The sequence below is a fragment of the Antrostomus carolinensis genome, unplaced genomic scaffold (assembly GCF_000700745.2).
Source record: "Antrostomus carolinensis isolate BGI_N321 unplaced genomic scaffold, ASM70074v2 scaffold13922, whole genome shotgun sequence".
In the NCBI taxonomy this organism is placed as follows: Eukaryota; Metazoa; Chordata; class Aves; order Caprimulgiformes; family Caprimulgidae; genus Antrostomus; species Antrostomus carolinensis.
The window spans coordinates 52,265-71,527 of NW_010299076.1; the positions used below are offsets into that span (position 1 = coordinate 52,265).

A 19,263-nucleotide genomic window follows, 5' to 3' on the forward strand; every position below is an offset into this window, starting at 1 on the left:
AGGACTCACTGTGCCCATGTTAACAAATCTGCTTAGACTTCTATTATTTTACTGTGCCAATACTACCTATTGCACATAATGTCTCCCATCATCAAAGAGTTTCCTGATATTAACAACTAGATCTTCAGAGCCAACTCCTTGAGTTATTCTAGATGGTTTGACAAGGCAGAATAGGGATAGCTGGCATCCTGTGTTGAGTCTTTAAGAGCTGCCATTGTCTAGGGAAAAGAAGATGCTTTTGTAATTGGTATAATTCAGATGATGGAAAAGTCTTTGTATGAGCTATAGGAATTTCCCAAGGGCAGCACTGCCGGGCATCCCTGCAGCACTACATACTGTGGACTTGTATAGACCTGGGCTACAGACCTACCTGTCACTTTATCCTTGCCAACAACCCTGGAAAAGGTGAAGAAAAAGGTCTTCCCTTTGCAAAAAAGGACTTTGGTGCACAGGAGGGCTGGACCCACAGTGATGACCTCTCCCAGTTAACTGAGGGTCTCATGAACCCAAGGCACAACTAAGTCTGACTTTGGGGAATGCCAATCAACCTGCTCCATAACCACTAGGTCCTGTCAGAGACTCAGATTTGGTGCCTGTGAGAGGAGCAAAATATTAACACCCTCAAAAGCCACCGGCATGACATATTACGGGACTCAATAACAAAGTAATATATGGAAATGTACAGCAATTAGGTCTCAGTCACAACCACCTATTACAGTGATAAACACCAATACAGTGATAAACACCAAGGAAGCACTGGAGCCTTTTCAGAAAAAAGCTCTGCAAATACCTGTTTTTTTATTGTTTAGTATTTGAATTAAAAAATTAAACCCAAATATCTCACATAAATTGAAAGTAAAAGTTTTGAGAATTTTGGGGCAGAGGCAAAATCATTATTTCAATCTGAGGAAAAATAATTCTGAACAATCTTAAGTGAGTTATTATCTTTTGGGCAATTTCTAGTAACAGAAAGTAAGCCCTTTATTCACAGAGTGAGGAGCATGTATTTCTCTTTTCGGGGTTAGTGCCTACCCACTCACAGAATCCCCTCAGTCTTACACTGCACTGGACAAAGTTTGTGTTATTCAGTTGCTGTAAAGGAGCCAAGTCACAGCTGGGTTCTTAGCGAGGGAAGAGTTTAGGGATCTTTTCTGCAAGTAGGACAGTCAGAGTATATTTGGCTGAATTTAGGACTGAAAAGGATGTACAAGTCAATAAAGCATGCAAACATTTTCCAACTACCCCAAAGAGAAATGTGTTTCGACATGATACATCTGTTCAGCCCCACTTCCTGGTTTGACAGTATTAGTGAAAAGAAATTGCTTCTGGCTACCAATATCACTTACAGTGTCCTGAAAACACTGCATTGGATTTTAACTATTGCTGCAGTCTCTGCCTGCAAAGGGAACTTGCTAAAGGAGAAACTTCTTCATTTAGAGTCAGTTCCTTATAGTGGTGACGTACTGCTCTAATACAGATCCCAGACAGTCTTCTGTTTTGTCCTCTATTGCCTATTAAATATTTTAACATGTACTGAGGTTAAAAATTCATACATGCCAATCAAGTAGCAGGGCAGACAGTGCTACCCTACTGAAAAGCATAGAGCAAAGGCAACTATATTTTCTTTATTTATTTCCGCAAGCTTTAAGGTCTTCTGAACAGACACCTGTTTTGCTACTCCTCCTGGTTTAGTTAATCACAGTAATTATTCTGCTATTCAGAATTTTATTCAGAATTTTACTAATTCAAGCCAGATGACAGAGTTACAGTATATTAGTAATTATTCCCACTGAAAGTATCATGCACAACAACCCTTGAGTTAAGCCACTCTATGTAATCCAGTAGTTTTGGAAGCTTAAATGATCTTTCACAGCCAGGTTCCAAAGCCCTTCTGTCAGGCATTGCATTGATCCACAATTAGTAATGGTATCTACTTATATTTTATATTATTGGTGAAATCTGGCTAACCAGGAACAGAGCTAAATGAATGCTAAAGCTGGCATTAGGTGGGTAAACAAACAAAGTAATGAGAATTACAGTTTTTTCCAAGAACTGAAACAGCAATAAAATCTAGTGTAAAATAGAATTTTGTACCTATCACATGACTCTGACATGTAGTCCTTGTCATGGTGTCCTCCTCTTCTTCTTGCAGGTTTTCTGTGACTACTTTAGCCTGTACATAGTACAACAACAAAAGTGAAGAACATCTGTGACTATGTTTATGTTGCTTAATGTTTACAGAATATCTTTTCAGAAATAAACCAGAGTAAAGTTACAGGGCAGCCAAGAGTGGAAATTTAGCCTGTCTCAAGCTATGAACAATATCTGAGGTTAACAACTTTAACTACCCTTCCTCAAAAAGAAAAGCCTTCTACATTTAAAAAAAAAAAATCTTAGGTGTCCTGAAGTCATATTTGTTTCCCTCTAGAAATACCACGTTTCAGAACATATGGTAAAAAAAATGTGAACCTAGGATGTGATGGGGTATCTCTCTAGTCCTGTTTGCAAACACTGAACTTTTTGGTATTTTTGTTTCCACCTCTGTTTAAAATCACTTATTAGCTAAACAGAGAGAAAAACTTTATTTAAGAATGCAGTGCACACTAAGAGCCTGTATGTGTTATTCAAGCATGTGTTATTCAAATCCCCTAGATACACTGTTTTTCAGATGAAGACATCTTTTTGCTCTCTTATTCTGCACTCCTGTTTCCCAAGTGTATATATAATCTGAGTATCTTCCTAGCATACAGTGAAAGCCCCCTCCATTACATGCCATCAGCGGCCATAATTCAGATCCAGGGACATACTTTTCTGCCATGCTATATAAATCAAACAGGAATGAAGATACTTTCAGGGTGATGAGAGGAAAGCCAGCACTGCAGAAAAAAATTACTTTCAATATCTTAGAGATCTTAAATTATTTGTTAATCACTCTCTGCTGTTTTAAGCCACTTACAGCACATTCACAGTAACATTAAATATGTTCTGCAATCTAAACCAGTAAAATTTATCATCATTTGCATGACATATCTTTGATCATAGTATATATTCTGCTTGTCTGGCTTACACAAGTAGCCCTATTGACCTCTTGTGACTAGCCTCAGCAAGACATGAAAGACTCACTCTTTATATTTATAAAAGTACATTTATAATATCTTAATCCCAGAGATTTGATTAGATCGTTTTTCTTTTGAAATGAGGCTCTTCAGGCTATGGAAGATGAAGAGGAGAGTACGTGATCATCTGGCATCGAATGACGGGTAGAACAATTTCTCACATTTGCAGACTGCACGGCGGTCTGTGGCTTGCTGCTGATGTGACATTTCACAATATTAGGATAGATCTCTGGGTATTCCCCAAACACACAGACTGCAGACAGACAGTGCTATACAAAACTCCTGGTGTCTTGATTTTGGTGCCACATTTCCACCTCACAAAGTAAAGCCCATGGCTTTTCTAAATTACATTGGGCTGTAATAAAATCACAAAGATGAAATGAAGCAGTGCAGCACAAAAATGATTGTATCTCACCTTAAGCTCCAGCCAAGGACATGAAAAAGTACTGGAGAATGGTGAATATCCTTGGTGTGGGCTAAAGGATTATGTATTGGCTGTTGGCTGGCCTTTAGAGCAAGTGCTTTTTTGATGAACACTAACGGGAAGCGTATCCCTCTGAAGGTGAATGCACAAGGCTGCCATTGGTGGAACATTGCTTTTTCCATAAATTCAGTGGCAGTCAAGCAATAATGTTCTTTCCATGAACAGAAATCAGAGGTAATTGGTGCATATGTTATGGCATAACAGTGCCCCGAGTCTTTACCTGGCACATCATAAGAGAAGAGATTTCATCATCAAAAATTAAATAGGCTTTAAAGGAAAAACTTTCTAGAAAATTAATGTTAAAAAGTATTATGGCCAGGATTTAAAGAAGCAGTATATATATGATATGTGGTTTTGAAATACAGCAGCTTCTGCACTGAACCCGTGACTGAATGCACCTTGCATTGTTCAAAAAAGAAAAGAAATCTTCTTAGCTTAGGGCTTTTCAAAAGATTTATGCTGTTTTCTCCAAAAGCATTCATTTTGTCTTTTTACAAGCAAAAAAATGCACAACAGGCCATTCTACCACATGTGACTGTTTTCAGTCACAGCTATCTCCCAGTCCTTTGCAGTCTGCTTCAAAGTAAGCAGATGCCAAAGAACAACTGGAAATGATAGTAATAAGATGCATGAACTTTGAATGCAAAGACTTTCCATTGTTTTTCTTGTAGGAGTTTGGAGGACAAGATGAAATACCACATACTGTGGAATGTTAAGGTATATCTCTTTCATAAATTAGCATTAAGAACTGTAAGCATGTTTTTAATCTCGTTATTCTAGATGTCCTCAGTCTTTTAGCAGTAGATATTTCTTTCAGGAATTAAGTGTCAAAAAACCACACAATCTGAAACTCACAAAGATGAAGCATATAATGTAACTCAATTTTCAAAAACAATACAAAAAATACTGCGATTTCCAGTGAACAAAAGAGTGCATGGCATAGTACAGGTAATGTAATGCCTTTTCCCCATGACTAACATATCCTTAAAACTAAATAGTACAATTAGCATTTCTCCATTATTTAAGTATATTAAGGACAATCTTTGTAGTTCCCTGATAAAACAAAGTGTGTTTCTCGAAGATACTCTTAAAAATCTTAAATTACTATTACTGCTGCATTTAGAAAGACTTTTCACAAAACGACAGACAAAAAGCACAGTAAATTATTGCAGCATTAGAAAATAATAAGTTAGAAAGAAATTGTAGAAGCAATGTGTAGTTTTTTGTACTTCTGTACAGTGAAGATACACCCTAAGCTGTCAGGACCGTATTAAATGGGGCATAGTTAAACTGAGTGGCTCTGATAAGGGGCTCTGCTTTGCTATCAAAGTTCTAGATCAGTTGGATTGAATTTCCTGCATATTGCACATTTCCAGACTTTCATTCTCTCTCTTTCCTTTCAGTGACACTACAAGGACAGCCTTAGATATGCTTATAATTTGTGGTTTTATAATGCAGGAGACATCTACATTTTCAAAGAAGAGATGATACCATAGGAGTCAGGAGGAAAAAGTTTTCCAGCACATTCATTCTGCATATGTTCCCTGTAAGTTTTTAAAAAATGACCTTGCAGATGTTCTTAGGAAAGATATCTGCATTAAAGTAAAAAAAAAATCATTTGCCTGAAGTTGAAACCATGTGTGGGATACTTTAACCTTAAGCATCCTAAACAACAGTAATAAGCTAACAGTTTTTTCAGTGCACATTATGAAGCTTTTGAAATTTGTTTTACCCTTGAAACACATCTCAAATAATTTGTATTTCAAACTCTCTTAGATGAAATAGTTGCATGTGCTGTACCTCGATAACTCAGTTTTATCAGAAAAACAACAGTAACAGCCTCCACTTCATGGTCAGTGCTATACTTGGCACAAGTTTTCAGATTATTTTGTGAAAACGGTGATTACTGTTAATAATCATCATAGTAAAACAGTCAAGACAGCTATCAGGAATGAGAAAAGAATGTTCATTCAAAGCATCTCTGTTCTCCTAGTGCTTGGGATTTAAAACATCATGGGAAAGGCCCTTGCTAGGCAAAAAATTGCTCTCTAAATTCTAAGGTTAATTATCAGAAGCTTCACAGGAAGGGCACCCATTCAGTCTGACTTTAGGCTACAGTCCTAGACTTTGTGTGTATGCCTCTCAATGCAGAAAAGGTGGCCACTCACGGGTAAACTTTCAAGAACCAGAATCTAGCAGCTAACAGAAAATAAAATTATTTTCTTCTAAATCGCAACATTCATACTCTCTGGGTAAATTAAAGTATCAAATACAGTTAGTACCTTAATGAAGCATAAAATTAACTAAAGGGCATTAACAGGGAGATTTTCCATGGTACAAAGAAAGACATGGGTCAAATGTATGTGTTTGCTTTTGAAAGACTCCTTCTTAAGTGACAGATATTCCCAAACATGGTCAAATGCTTTGCCTTTTCCCCACCAGCAGTGCACTTTTTAGGCTTAATGATTTCTATAATGTTCAGAGGAATGTTCAACACTGGCATGTAATTTTCAGGGAAAGGAGAGAAAAATAAAAAAAAGAAAATGGTCCTATTATTTCATTCTACTACAGTATGATTATAGCATTGTTGTGCATATATCTCCACTGGAACTGAATTGCCAGCAGAAGCAGTAGGATCTTCACGACTAGCTGTATAATCTGGCCTATAGTCAAGCTGCCAACTTTTGTATTAATTCACAATTCTCTAGCTACACAAAATCTTTCTATCATATATAAACAGTTATTATCCCGTTTTTCTGTACTGGCAATAAGGAACATATCCAGAAGTTAAAAAGAAGGTAATAATGTTTTCACGTACTAAAGCACTTACCAGAGTCTGATTCTGCATTTCCATATCAGCTTTTGTGTTGCTGTTTTTCTTGTGGTTTCCTTGAGAGCTGATAGAGTTACCGTGAAGAGAGAAGCCCTGGGAGCTGCCCTTCGACACACTCCTGTAGGAAACATTATTTGATCCACTTTCTGTCTGCTGAGCTGCTTTCTTATCAACTCTGCAGGTAGAGAGTGATTCCTCTGATAAATTACATTGCCCTTCTTCAATCACTCTACTTTCCCATTCCTTTAATGTTTAAAGTAACCTCTCTGTATCTTTCTGTCTCTAGACCTTTGAGTGATAAATGTTTCTAACTAGCCTTGATCAAATCTGTCACTTGCAATTTCAGGTAGTATATCAATTCAGCCTTTCACATATAATGATTTATATTATATTTGGGACTGCTGTGGGGCAAACGTGAAAACACAGTATAGCAATCGGTAAGTTCTTCTGTGGCTGAAGGTTGTGGTAGCTAGAAATGTAATTAATTCTGACTAGTTACCAAATATGTTTGTTGGTTACAATACATGCAGATGGAACACATTAAAACATGTACCTAATCATCTTCTGTCTTTACACATCACCTGCCTAGATTCTTGATTTCTGGAATCATTTGAATTTCTATCAACTTGGATGTAACTTGCCATTCTTTAATTTCAAAGACCATTGGTTTGGTTAACAAAGTAATATGAACAAAATTATCATCTCACTATTAATGTTTTTTCCTGTAGCGATTAAAGTCCTGATAGTGTGCTTGCTGACTGCTACTATGCATTCTTAGTCTAAAAGGAACATACATTGAACTTAGCATCCGAGCATCTGTAAAGCTACAGTGTACAACAACACATCCCAAATTGTGTTCCAGAGTTTTACCTGTTTAAAAGCTCTTTCATAAAACTGTCTTTTGGTGAGTATGTAGCTGTGGTGGAACCTTTGACTTGTTCACACTCAATCTCACCAGGTGTGTCTTGTGAAGGTTTCATAATTTTGCTCTCCATGACATCAGCTAAAATGTCATCGTTGTCTGTTTTCCTGTTAATTTCATTTTCTATTTCACAGTGTTGTTCAGTTTTCTTTTTTTCTTTTCTTCTCTCCAATTTTGCCTGCTTAATTCCAAAACCTGAAATTTTTGTATCCTTTTTTTCTACCTTTGTTTTAGGAACATCAGTTTTCCTGCTATTCAGTGCTGGCAGCTTACTCTTTCGAAAGCCAAACCAACTAGCTATAGAGGGCCCAGTCTTTTGTTTAGTCTCCACAGTGGGAGATTTGCTTTGTCCCTGACCCTTCTGCACATTTTCTTGGATGCACAACATGACTTTCTCCTCTATTGTAGGTTGTAAAGCCGGTGAACTCAAAACATCGGTGACCTTCTCAGAGGCTTCTGGTAACTTTAAAGACATTTGCTGTCTTCGTGACTTTGTTGCTTCCAGTTTATGAGGACACTTTATTCCGTCCGAAATTTGACATGATGAAATTTGTTTGGAAGATACAGTAGCTGACGCTTCTAACACCAGTTCTGTTGCCAGAACACCTTTTTTACTTAGAGCTTCGTGTCTAAAACTTTCAGTGCTTTTCTCACTTTGGACAGATAGACTGCGTGCATCTTTCTGAGAAAATGGCTTGTTTCCATCACATTTTGAGCTGTTGTGAAACAAGTCTACTTTTGGTGATGATCTCAAGGGCAGTTTGCTTGGGCTTCCATGCTGGCTATTGCAACTATTCATATTTCCAAGAGAACCTTGTCTGGAGTAAGAATTTTCTGTGTTTTTAGGAGTACATGAAAGAGTCTCTGGTATCAGTGCTGACCCAGGAACAGCTTTGATTTGAAGTCCTTCCATGGCTGAGTTCTGCCTTGTTAGAGAATTTCCTCTATCAGAAGTGTTTGTAATAATCTGAGTCCGTACTTTTCCGAGACCTTCTGTCACAGGGGCAGATGGCTTTTCCCCTGTATGAATGCTAAAACTCTGACTACGAGCTTTTGCTCCATTCATGCCCAGAGCTGGCTTCAAGTGTGACTTGTTGCTAGAAGAAACAGATCTCTTAACTAATTTGTTTTCTAATCCATCTGTTCTGTCCACCACCAAGTTGCCATTTTCATGTGAATGAGGTGATGCTGTATCCATGCTAAGTCCCACCATAAAATTATTTTTTACTTCGGTATCAGACACAGACTCTTTTAATTCAGCATCCGTTGCACCTCTAGTGGTTACACTTACAGATTCATTTTGCTTGTATTTACTTGAACTCACATTACTTTTGGAAGCTGCATTTATACTGTCTTTTTCCTGCTTCCCTGGTACAGTAGAGCTCTTTCTGAGAAGTTGTGGAGATTTGACAAATAATTTCAGTCCTACAGGGAGACGAGTTTTCATTCCTTTCTCATTAGAGTTTTGGGTGGTGTGTGCGGTGTCACTACCCTGAAACAGTGTTGACAATGGGGAATTATTTACCTGAGATAGCAAAGGCTCACTTGTGCTTGTTGTATGACGTTGAGGAGTTGTGGCGAGAATGTTTGATATCTTTTGTGTCTGATCTACCCCACTGTCACTGGAAGTATCTTTTTTGCTGGAATATTCATCTTGCAAAGAAGTTGTTTCCAATGATGGACAACCCAGAGAAGAAGACTTGGCTGTTTCAAAATCTGTGTTGGAAAGTTCACGATTCCTGTGGAGACCCAGCTGATTAGGGTTTTTTGGGCAGACTCGCTTTGTGGAAACTTTGGAAAGTCCTTGGCATGCACTATGGGGTTGCTGACTTATGCATTTATTTTGCATAATTGCTTCTGCATTTTCTTGAAGGTAAGATAATTCAATTTTGGCCCCAGAAGATGCATTTTTTGCTTGTACTTCATGACTAGATTGATTATGAAAGCCAGAGTTCACAGTTCCTTTTAATGGTGATGATTTCAGTACATTTTTTGCTGTTTCACTGGGAACAGCTCCTCCTAACTTTACCACTACAGGTGGTGAATGAGCATAATTAGGCCGAATCAACAAGGACGTTGATCTGCCTGGAGGAAGGGGTGGAGATGGTGATCGGGCTTCTACAGTTGCTAAATCACAATGAAAGTCTCTGGTTGGAGGTTCTCCATAGTCACTGGGCTCTATAAGGTGCTGAGGCAATAGTGGTGATGCTGGACTCTGACTCTTTGGACACTTTGACCCGTCATCTTTGCCTGGATGTTTCAAGCCAGGCAGGAGGTGGGCAGGGGACTTTGGAACCTGGAAGTTGACTTTTGAGTCAAAATTACGAGGTGGACTTTGTGCCTTTTTGAATCTTGAAAGCTTTACAGGTGTCAGAGCAGGTGACTTTTCAAGGGTTGCAGGGCCCACTGGTTGAGCTACAGGTGTCTCCTCGCTCTCTGTCATCGCAGTTTTTTGTGGAGAAAATTTACCTCTGCTGGGTATTTTAGTCAAGTCTGGCTTTTGATTGATTCCTGGATGCACAGTGGAGCTTGAATTGGCCTTGTATGATACATCATACACTGGCTTCACTAGTTTTTGTCGTGGAGTATTTTGCAGGGTCACTCTTCCAGAGTGTGAAGATTCAGTGCAGGTCATGGGGACAACTGTATTTTTATTCCCTGTATTATCTTCAAGAGTCTGTTTCTTGGTTTCTGTCTGCAAATCAGTTACTTCCTGAGGTGTAAATTCAGTGTATTCTGCAGTGGACCTAGTTTGGGGCTGGTTGATTGAAATTTCATTTCTTGTTACAGTGACAACTCCAGTTTGATGTGAGCTGAATTCAATAGGCTCACCATCCTCAGCATCAAAAATTATGGTAATGCATTCTTCAGAAGATGTCTTTTTTATAACCTTTTGTTGTTTAATGAAATTACATGTCTTTGGCCTAATGTCTGAGTGAGCAGATATCTGTTTTTCCTCTTTGTCAGTAGATACAAACTGAGAATTGTCAGTGACTTTGAGCATGTCAGAGGTCTTTGTGTACTTCTTCTCAGTAAAAGGAGTTGCTAATAAATCTGATGGACTTTTCTCATCACTGCTTTCTATATGCAATTCATCCAAGACTTCATTGTCATCAGTATCTGAAAGCTGAAAATTAAGGTCCTTCCAGCCTATATTAGCATGGCTTTGATTTAACTGTAACTCAGGCAGCTTTGCTCTGGTGCACGATTTTACTTCAGCCTGAAATCCACTGACAAAACTAGTCAATTTTTCAGGTCTTTCCTTTGAATTAAAATATGAACTTCTTTCTGGCAAATGTTTCCTATTAGGATCCCAGTCAAAGAGACTGTCAGAAACACTGTGAGTTAATTTGTTACAATAAGTCCTGCAGTCTTTGCTTGGTACTTCCTGCAGCAACAGTAAGGATGAAGAGTCATCATCTGCATCATCATGTGAGTCTGAATCATACGAGAAAGTTTTGTTATGCTCAATGCAAATACTTCCTATTTCCATTGGCTTACAATGAGCCTGTTCATTATGGCTGCCACATTTAACTCCAGGGGAATATATTCCTTCGTTAGAGTTCATGCAATCTTTGTAACCCCATTTTGATATTACTGAAGGTGATTCAAGTAATATTTTTTGCTTCTGTAATTTCTTCAGTGCTTCTAAGATATGGTTTTCCTTGATACGAGTTGGAGGTAGATCATCTGCAGGACTTGAGAGGTTGCTTGGGAGTGAAGAACCAATGCTTATTCTTTTATCCCAGCTCATGGATGACTGTTAAAACAACATAAAACCCACATATTACTCACAAGTGCTGTTAATAAAAAGTGTTACCATTTTAGTAAATAGATTTAGAAGTTGCATAGGACATTACATTTCATCCATTGTTATTAATAGCAATGTTCTTTTTTAATAAAGCATTTCACAGTGATGTGAAGGCTGCAGTGCATTTAAAACCTGTAGGAAGAACAGCATGAATGGAAGGATTAAGATAAAGAAGAAGAACAATTTGGATTGTGAAAGACAGAATAAATGTTGGAATAAATGAGGAAACTGTGAGCAAATTGGAGTGATAAAGGAATTGTTACCAAAAAATTAAAAGCAGGAAGAGTAAGAGGGAGGGAGACATTGGGGAGAGAACCCTTACTGAGTTTAGTGACAACTGTTTTATATATAAAAGAGAGAAGAAAGTGAAAAAAGATTCTGAAATATGGAGTTTTTCAATTAGTCTTGTTTCAGATGAATTTAACCTAATAAATGAAGAAAATTAATTTGGTTTACCCTTTTGCTGCATGTCTTTCCATCATTCCAAGTGTAGGAGGAACCACTGGAATATTCACTGCAAGCACTTGAGAGGGAGAGTTCACTGCTACTGCAGCTGCTCCGGGGATACAGACAGCTAGGACCTGTCATATTTAATTGACTCTGGCATTTCAAGACAGGTATACTGGATTTCACATTCTGCTGGCATTCCTAAAGTAGGGGAAGAAATAGAAATATCTTATGGGTGGAAAAAGATAATTTAACTTCTCCGTGATTAAGAGGGACAAAGGAAAAGCTAGTAAGCTACTTACACCTTCCTGTCATGCCATTAGCATCTGGTGAATTTAATACAGGGAACTAAATTAAAAATTGATAACATTTTCATTTGTCAGGGTAAAAATCCACAACCCTCCATGTTTTCTTCTTTATTCTCAAACCAGTATTCTACTCTTCTTTTGCTAAAGACTATCCTGTGTCTATTTGAATTATGCTTTGTTCATAAGCAGCGTGCTCCAGTAAGATACAGAAAACAAAGTTATAAGAATACAAGTACATCTTGACAACTGCATTATAGCCCTACAATGTAACAGATGAGGCTGTACACCCTGGACAAGGTAAATTAATTTAGTATCCCAACCAGAATGTCCACTGAGAATGGAATCTCTCCATTACAGTCTAATTTTGGTTTCCTATCTAGTTCAAAGCTTTGTCTAAGAAACTCTCTGACGTAGGACAATCCATCTTTGTGTCGCTCGCAGACAGCTGAAGCCTCTTGCTTATGCAATTTATTGACACTTTATGGCTGCCTTTAGTACTTGTGTAGTTATCGCCCCTCTCCAAATGCAATTTCAGCTGACTGTGACTAAGTGCCAGCTTTGAGGAAGAGAGTAATGAAGAGCAGATAGCACTTTAGGTAAAATATTAAACCTCTGTAGGAGTATCTAGGATGCCTTTAATTTGTTTTCAAACTAATACTCTTGTGCTTAACAGTGTTAGAGCTTCTTTAATGTTAAGTGCCTGCACCATTCTGTTATGCTGTTCACCAGTTTCCTTACAGAATCAGACATCTTTTTAATTATCAGGAACACCAGACAGCGTGACATGACTCTGTTTCATAAAACTTTGCTTTGTATGTCACTAAAGCAAGCTCAAACAATATTTATTGATTACTGCACATAGATATACTCCAAATTAATTTTGCTTAGATGAAAATTTTACCTTTATTTTCAGGAAGACACAAGAAAAGTAAAGTTACTGAATCCACAAAACAATTATCAAAACTGTATATGCAGCAGACACAGCTTCTTCATTCAAATCTCTGGAAAAATGTTCAGGTGGTTTTTGTTGGATTTTTTTTTTTTTCACTTCTCATACACTAACATGTTTGTTGGCCTTCTGCTAATTTCTTCCATGTATTCCCCCATGTCCTCCCATTTATTACTACTGGGGTTGAACCTTTTTTCAGTTAAATGGAAGAAAGCAAAATTTTTACTGCTGAGGAGTTCATCAGTACAGCTGTTCACTGTTCAGCTGACATCATAATGTTCTGATTTGACAAACGTAACTACAGGGCAAATCATTATTCTCTGTCACAGGCAAAACCTATGAATGGGAAAATCATTTAGAGGTAGCAAGAGCACATTTCACCTCTGGGAGTTATTGGTACATGTTCTCCTAGAAAGTCAAATGGATGCAGGAGGTACAGCCTTTAAATCCGCTGGCTCTGGGAAGAGCACATCTTTCAGCATCAGCGGCAGGCTGATGCCTGTGTTTTCAGCTCTGAAACAGACTTTTTCGCTTTGTTGAGACAAATTACTCTTTATTTCTGACACCGTGGTTCCCACGGGAGACCCTCTCTCATCAGCCTTCTCAGCTATGACGGTGTCATTCCCTGTAAGGCTGACTGTAGAGAGGCCAATAGCAGCATCTGCTCGTTCTGGCTATTTCGTTGCTTTTCTGCTGTGGCATTGGGAAAACATGTCATGTCAGATTTCTGCCCTTTACACTAGGCTATGTCCCAGTCATCATAGCATTTAAGGGAAGGATGCCTGTAAAATCCCTTCCTATAAGAATCTCCTGTAGGAGAAAAGAGATCAGAACACAGTGACAAGTACTGCCTTCCCTTCCTGTCCTCTTCAGCTAGCCTGAGAGCCTCTCCATCCCCTCACTTTGTTTCCTTTGCACCTAAAGAGAGGAGAAAGGCATTTGGTCCTACAGTTTTAGCAACGGGAAAAATGGAGATACCTAAGCAAAGCAAAAGAACAGCATATCACTGTAAACATCTTTACTGTTTAAGAGATGAGAAAATTTGCAAAAAAAAGTATCATACCATTACAGATTCTAAAGCAGAATATCCACCCAATTTCTACATTGCATTCAGAGCACTAAGGAGAGTGGTATTTTCTCCCGCAATTTGCCTTTTTTCACTAAATTATCCAAGAAAGTACTTTGAATAGTATGTTTATGATGCATTAATTAAACATTAAATAACTTGCATATGGGCCTATTAACTGACATGGTGAAATTTTAATTTTTTGTAGTCATGACTCTTAAGTTATTATTTTTAACAAAATTACGAGCACAAAGGGCTGAATGTAGTATTACAATTTAAATACATAATTTTTGCTAGAAATCACAGAAAGTTGAAAGAATCAGACGATTAAAGACACAAAACTCTATATTAGAAAAACCTAACCTGCAGGCTTAATTACATATAATGCAAAGGGTCTTTAGCATTTTTGTGAACCTTTGAAATAATGCCTTTTCATTAAAGTTTGTATTACAAAGGAGATTACATTTTTGTTGACACTACTGTACTTCAAGATCAAAGGCACAGACAGGTTCAATGTTCTGTTCTTGTCCTCTTTGTTTCCCTCTATCTTTATGTGACTTTTGTTTTTTAAGCTCCTTTTCTCTTTGACAATGAAACATGAAAGCCACACTGGCTAATGTTTTGCCAAATAAGCACAAAGCTAACCCCATCAGGAAAAAAAAGAAAAAAAAGCAGAGCCCATGAATTTTTAAAAGTTCATACATAATATATCATAAAAGTAGGATGAATAATATGGTGTATGGGCTTTAATAAAGAGCTCCTTGACCATTTCTCAGAGATTCTGAGATGTAATCAATACCCAAAAAGGTATATTGGGGACATTGCTAAGATTTACACTTTTTTGCACAGAGTGACACTATCTGCTTACTATATCAACTGAGGACACAATATTGAATTTCAGAGAACAGAAGGAAGAAGAAGTATTGTTATCTGCCTCAACAGTGTTTCAATTCAGAGATCAGCTTTATGGCTCATCCCTGACATCAGACTTCAGGGGCGAAAAGGAAGGTTCCAACCGAGGAGGACAAGGACAGCACAAAAACTCACGTGAATCTGAGCATCAGCAGTTCGGGGCTGCACCAGGCTTCTGTTTCTTTCTACTTCTGAAAGCAAATCCCCAGATGAGAGGTCTAAGATGCGTGAATGGAGTTTCTGGAGGGGGGGCAAAAGGCAACGAGCGAAGTATAAGCATTTGTCAAATATGCAGCAGATCAGCATTTTTAAAATTCCAAACTCTGTCGTTAAATTTCAAGGGAAATTAAGACCCTGAGGTAAAAGAGTATTTGTTCTAATTTGAAACGCTGCTCTTTGTGCTTACTTTGTCCCAGACTTCCTGTCTGCACAACAGATCATTCTTCATCCAAAACAAACTCTGCTTTTTCTTCTAGTCACTGTTTTGCAACTTATCATTACTTCACATGGAACAATGACAAATGAACACGAGTCCCACCATTATCCACAGAGTTTGACAGGTTTCAGGGAAAAAGCATAAAAATGAACTACCAAATTAACATTTATAAATCAATCAACATGTTAATGTTGTTTTATTTACGAGCTGTTACACCTTGAGTGAATGATTACAAAAGTGACCCTATTTTTAAACAGCATTGATCTGCTGAAGGCCTCCTTTGCACACATTTTAACTCGAAGTCATTAATGTCATCTGTTAGGAACAATTAATGTGAATAGAAAATAATTGCATCAGGGAACTAGGGACTCAGAGGATTTCGTACATTAATATTCACATGCTGTTCGATTAAATACACAGTTCTTTTTTTCAGTTTTGCTTAGAAGGATAGCTAAGCTTGTGCCTTTCCCTCCATGTTCACCTGTATACTAATTACTAAGGCTTTCAGTGTGTATTAAGCCTGATTTGTTTTAATTGCAGTTTCAATAAAATCCATGATTTATGTGAATGCCTTGGCCGATGACTTCCAAAGAAGAAATATCTGCAGTCTTGTCAGTCATTGGACCAACATATCATGTAACAGGCAGTATGGATCTAACTCACAGTCCACTGAAATCGATTGAAAAAGGAGTTAAAAAAAACCCAAACAAAGGGACTTCGAATTAGGCTCTTTTCATTTTCCCATTAATTCTCCAGGCTTGCAACCTGAGAGACCACATCTACCTCCTCCTCAGGACTGGGGTGCTCAGCTTGGAAGAACAAATGGTGCAGACCCTGCCAGGGAGCTTTTCCAGGGGGATGCTGTGATGCAAACCATGGGACCTTGCTGAGGCTGCATGCATGGTCCATCACCCTGTCCATCCAAAAAGCCTGGCCAAAGAGGGAAAAAGAATTTGTAGCCATAAAAGCCCTTCCATACTGTGTAGTAGTAGTAATGGCAAGACAGTTCTTTTCAGAGCCCTCAAACATCAGTCACGCAGTATCTTACACCCAGCTACTCCCTAGCCTGCTCTCTTGGTACCCACTGCAGAAATTTATCTGCTGGAGAACAAAGCAGGTGGCCGTTCCTACAGCCTCTGTTATCTGTGTGCTGTGCTTCAGGCATCTATTCCAGACAATCTGCAATTTTTAAAAAAAAACTACTAATTATAAATTTGGGAGTAATTTCTCAAGAGTTACATATTTATCCAGGTTGCAGAGAGATTATGGTAAATATTTTCAATGATCAATATTCTGTATAAACATATTTTGTCCAATTTATTGCTGAACAGATTAAAATGCTACAAGCACTCGGTATCCAAGATACTTTTCATTATAGATACTAACTACGTCCAGGTGATGTGATTTTAACATTAGTGATGCCTATTGCCTAGTTACTCAGTGTGCACTTTTAAAAGTGTTATTACAAGAGTTAGTGTCAGATGTTTGTTCAAGATTTAAGCACCAGGTAAAATGCCTTCCCAAACTCACAGATTTACTGACTTAGTATGTGTGCTGTTCTTGACAGTAATTCCAGCTGCATTGTTGAACCACCAGAGAATTCCACTTTTTTCAGAACCAGGAGTCACCGATGTTATGAACAAGTGGGGTACTTGCTCTTTTCAGAGGAATTAATTACTTTTTCCAGTGAAACTGGTCACCAGACTTTTGCTTCCAGAGATATTTTAGCAGATGTTACTATAGCCAGATCTGTGCGTTACAGATGATGTCTGAGACATCTGAGATGGATGAACATTTATACTCGAACATTTATTTTCCCAGGAAGAAGTATCCTGGAAATGTGCTATAGGAGTTTTATAGCTGTAAAACTGTCTTCCCATTTTTCCAGCAAGGCATTTTAAATACTTCATTACTTAAATGGGAACATATGCATCTCAAGAAGGGAAATTAAACATACCCCTATAATGTCATCCAATGGAATTTAGTGTGCTGCTGTTATTGTCTATATCAGACATAAGAGCAGAGATTAGCCCAAATGGAACAGGCAGAAAATAGAAACAATTTTTGGCCACTGATAAGACATAGCCCAGCAAAGCACGCTGTAAATGGCTCGGAGTAACGGGGGTCCCTCCACACTGGCTCAGTGACCAGAAAGACTGGGCTGCACACGGGTCACGTTGTGTTTGAATCATCTTTGCCAGTGTTAAGCTCTACGACTCTATAAAACTATAATAACAAAGGTGAATCAGCAGACTAAAATAATTAACAAAGAAGAAAAGTGTGTTCTCAAGATGCATAATGTGATTATATTTCTGTATCAAACAAAAGATCATCACATTGGGAATATTCCTGCACATACATATGCAAATAAGCTAACAGACACACGGCCAGCACAATGACTAGCATTAACAAACAGCATAACAAAGTTTGAGATCATTAATTAAATATAGTCACACAGCACTGAAGCAAGTCATCCAATTACAAAAGAAAAATGATAAGAAAATTGTTTTTCTTTCATTTATTTTTTTATTTTTCCTTCTCCATTTTCTCATTTTAAAATGGGAAAAACTCTACTATTCGTTAAAAAAACCTCATTAACGATCCATTTAAAATCAAGTAACAGATTGTGCCAACTATGTATCTTGATTCTGATTTCTTCTCAGATATGCAAAATAACTGTACCCTTTCTGGTTATTTTCAGATGACAGTCACATAACTAGATGAAGGAGTTACTGCTGCCTTGAAAATTGTACAATATGAAAACCACTGTTGATGCTATCATGATGTAATGTGACAAAGGCTAGACCACAGCACAGAATGACTTCCACAGAAAAGATCCCATCAGTTTAAATGTATACTTACTAAATGCAAGAGTTACAACTTCAAATCCAAGTCAACTGCCCTGTTTGTTTGTGCCCTACATAATGATAAAGGGAAACCGGGTAATACCTGTACATGGTGGGGAACGTCTGGGCCCCTCTGAACACAGGAAACATCAGGAGCAACGGATTGCCAAACAGAAAACCCTTGTGGAAGTGCAGCATGGGCTGGGCCAATTTGCTTGGAAATTACCCTGTACTGAGTATACTGCTGGGGTAGGTGTGGACTAAAAGGTTCACAGCATCTTAGCTAGACTGGACCCATGTCTCTACAGAAAGTGGGTGCTGAGAGGTACAGAGACCAGGGCAGAGCAGAAAGGGCCTCTCTGTGGCTGCCTGTGGCCAGTAGCAGAAAAGTTCCTCCTTCACCTGTGAGATTGATGCAGAAAAGGCTGTGCCCTTTGTGGCTCAATGTCAAGATTAACTCCTGGAACCCACATAAAAAATAAAAACAAAGTAATTGATAATTTAGGTGGAAACATTATATCAAGTGCAATAGGAAATACAATTATCTGGCAGGCAGATAACCATCAAATAGCAGGGCAGTTCCCCTTCTTCCCAGCAGCATCCTTATTACAGCTTTCTAGGAAGATAAAAGAAGGCTACTACCTGCTGGCATGAGGTAATCTTTCAGAGGGCTCCCCTAACTATTGTGCCTCCTGACTGTATCTGTGCAGGATATCTATCAGTTCCCATCTACTTTTTGAAACATCTAATGGCCCGCAGCATTGCCAGAACAATTTTCAATGAATTATGCCAAACTGTACACGGCTCTCCAATATTAGATGAGTTAATTGCTATTAAATCAATTGGCTTTGCTTTTCTCACATGAGCCAAAGACCATCATTCACAAGAAAGAAATTCTCTCTCTCGGTTCTAGGGAGATGTTTTCACCCTGGCGCTTCGTGCCAGAGCTGTTGCTGTTTGGAGTGTAGCCTCCTCCCATCCCTGCTGTTCTCTGGGGCACCACAAACCTGAACAGGAACACTCTGGACTGCTCACCTATGTAACCCAACCACTGATATTGGACTGGCAGGGGATACCTTTTCTGCAGCCCTCACACTACGCATTCTTAATAATTCTCTGCACAAAGAAGTTCC

At 38.3% G+C, this 19,263-nt stretch overlaps 1 protein-coding gene across 1 annotated transcript in view; it reads right to left on the reverse strand.

Annotated features, from left to right (window-relative positions):
- NCKAP5 (NCK associated protein 5) overlaps positions 1-19,263 on the reverse strand; it is a 219,669-nt gene that overhangs the window by 50,736 nt on the left and 149,670 nt on the right. The window contains exons 8-12 of the mRNA XM_029083670.1: positions 14,984-15,088; positions 11,623-11,814; positions 7,304-11,115; positions 6,431-6,608; positions 2,095-2,173 (exon numbers count right to left, since the gene is read on the reverse strand). Of these exons, the coding sequence (XP_028939503.1) occupies positions 2,095-2,173; positions 6,431-6,608; positions 7,304-11,115; positions 11,623-11,814; positions 14,984-15,088 (4,366 nt within the window). The remainder of the gene's footprint in view (positions 1-2,094; positions 2,174-6,430; positions 6,609-7,303; positions 11,116-11,622; positions 11,815-14,983; positions 15,089-19,263) is intronic.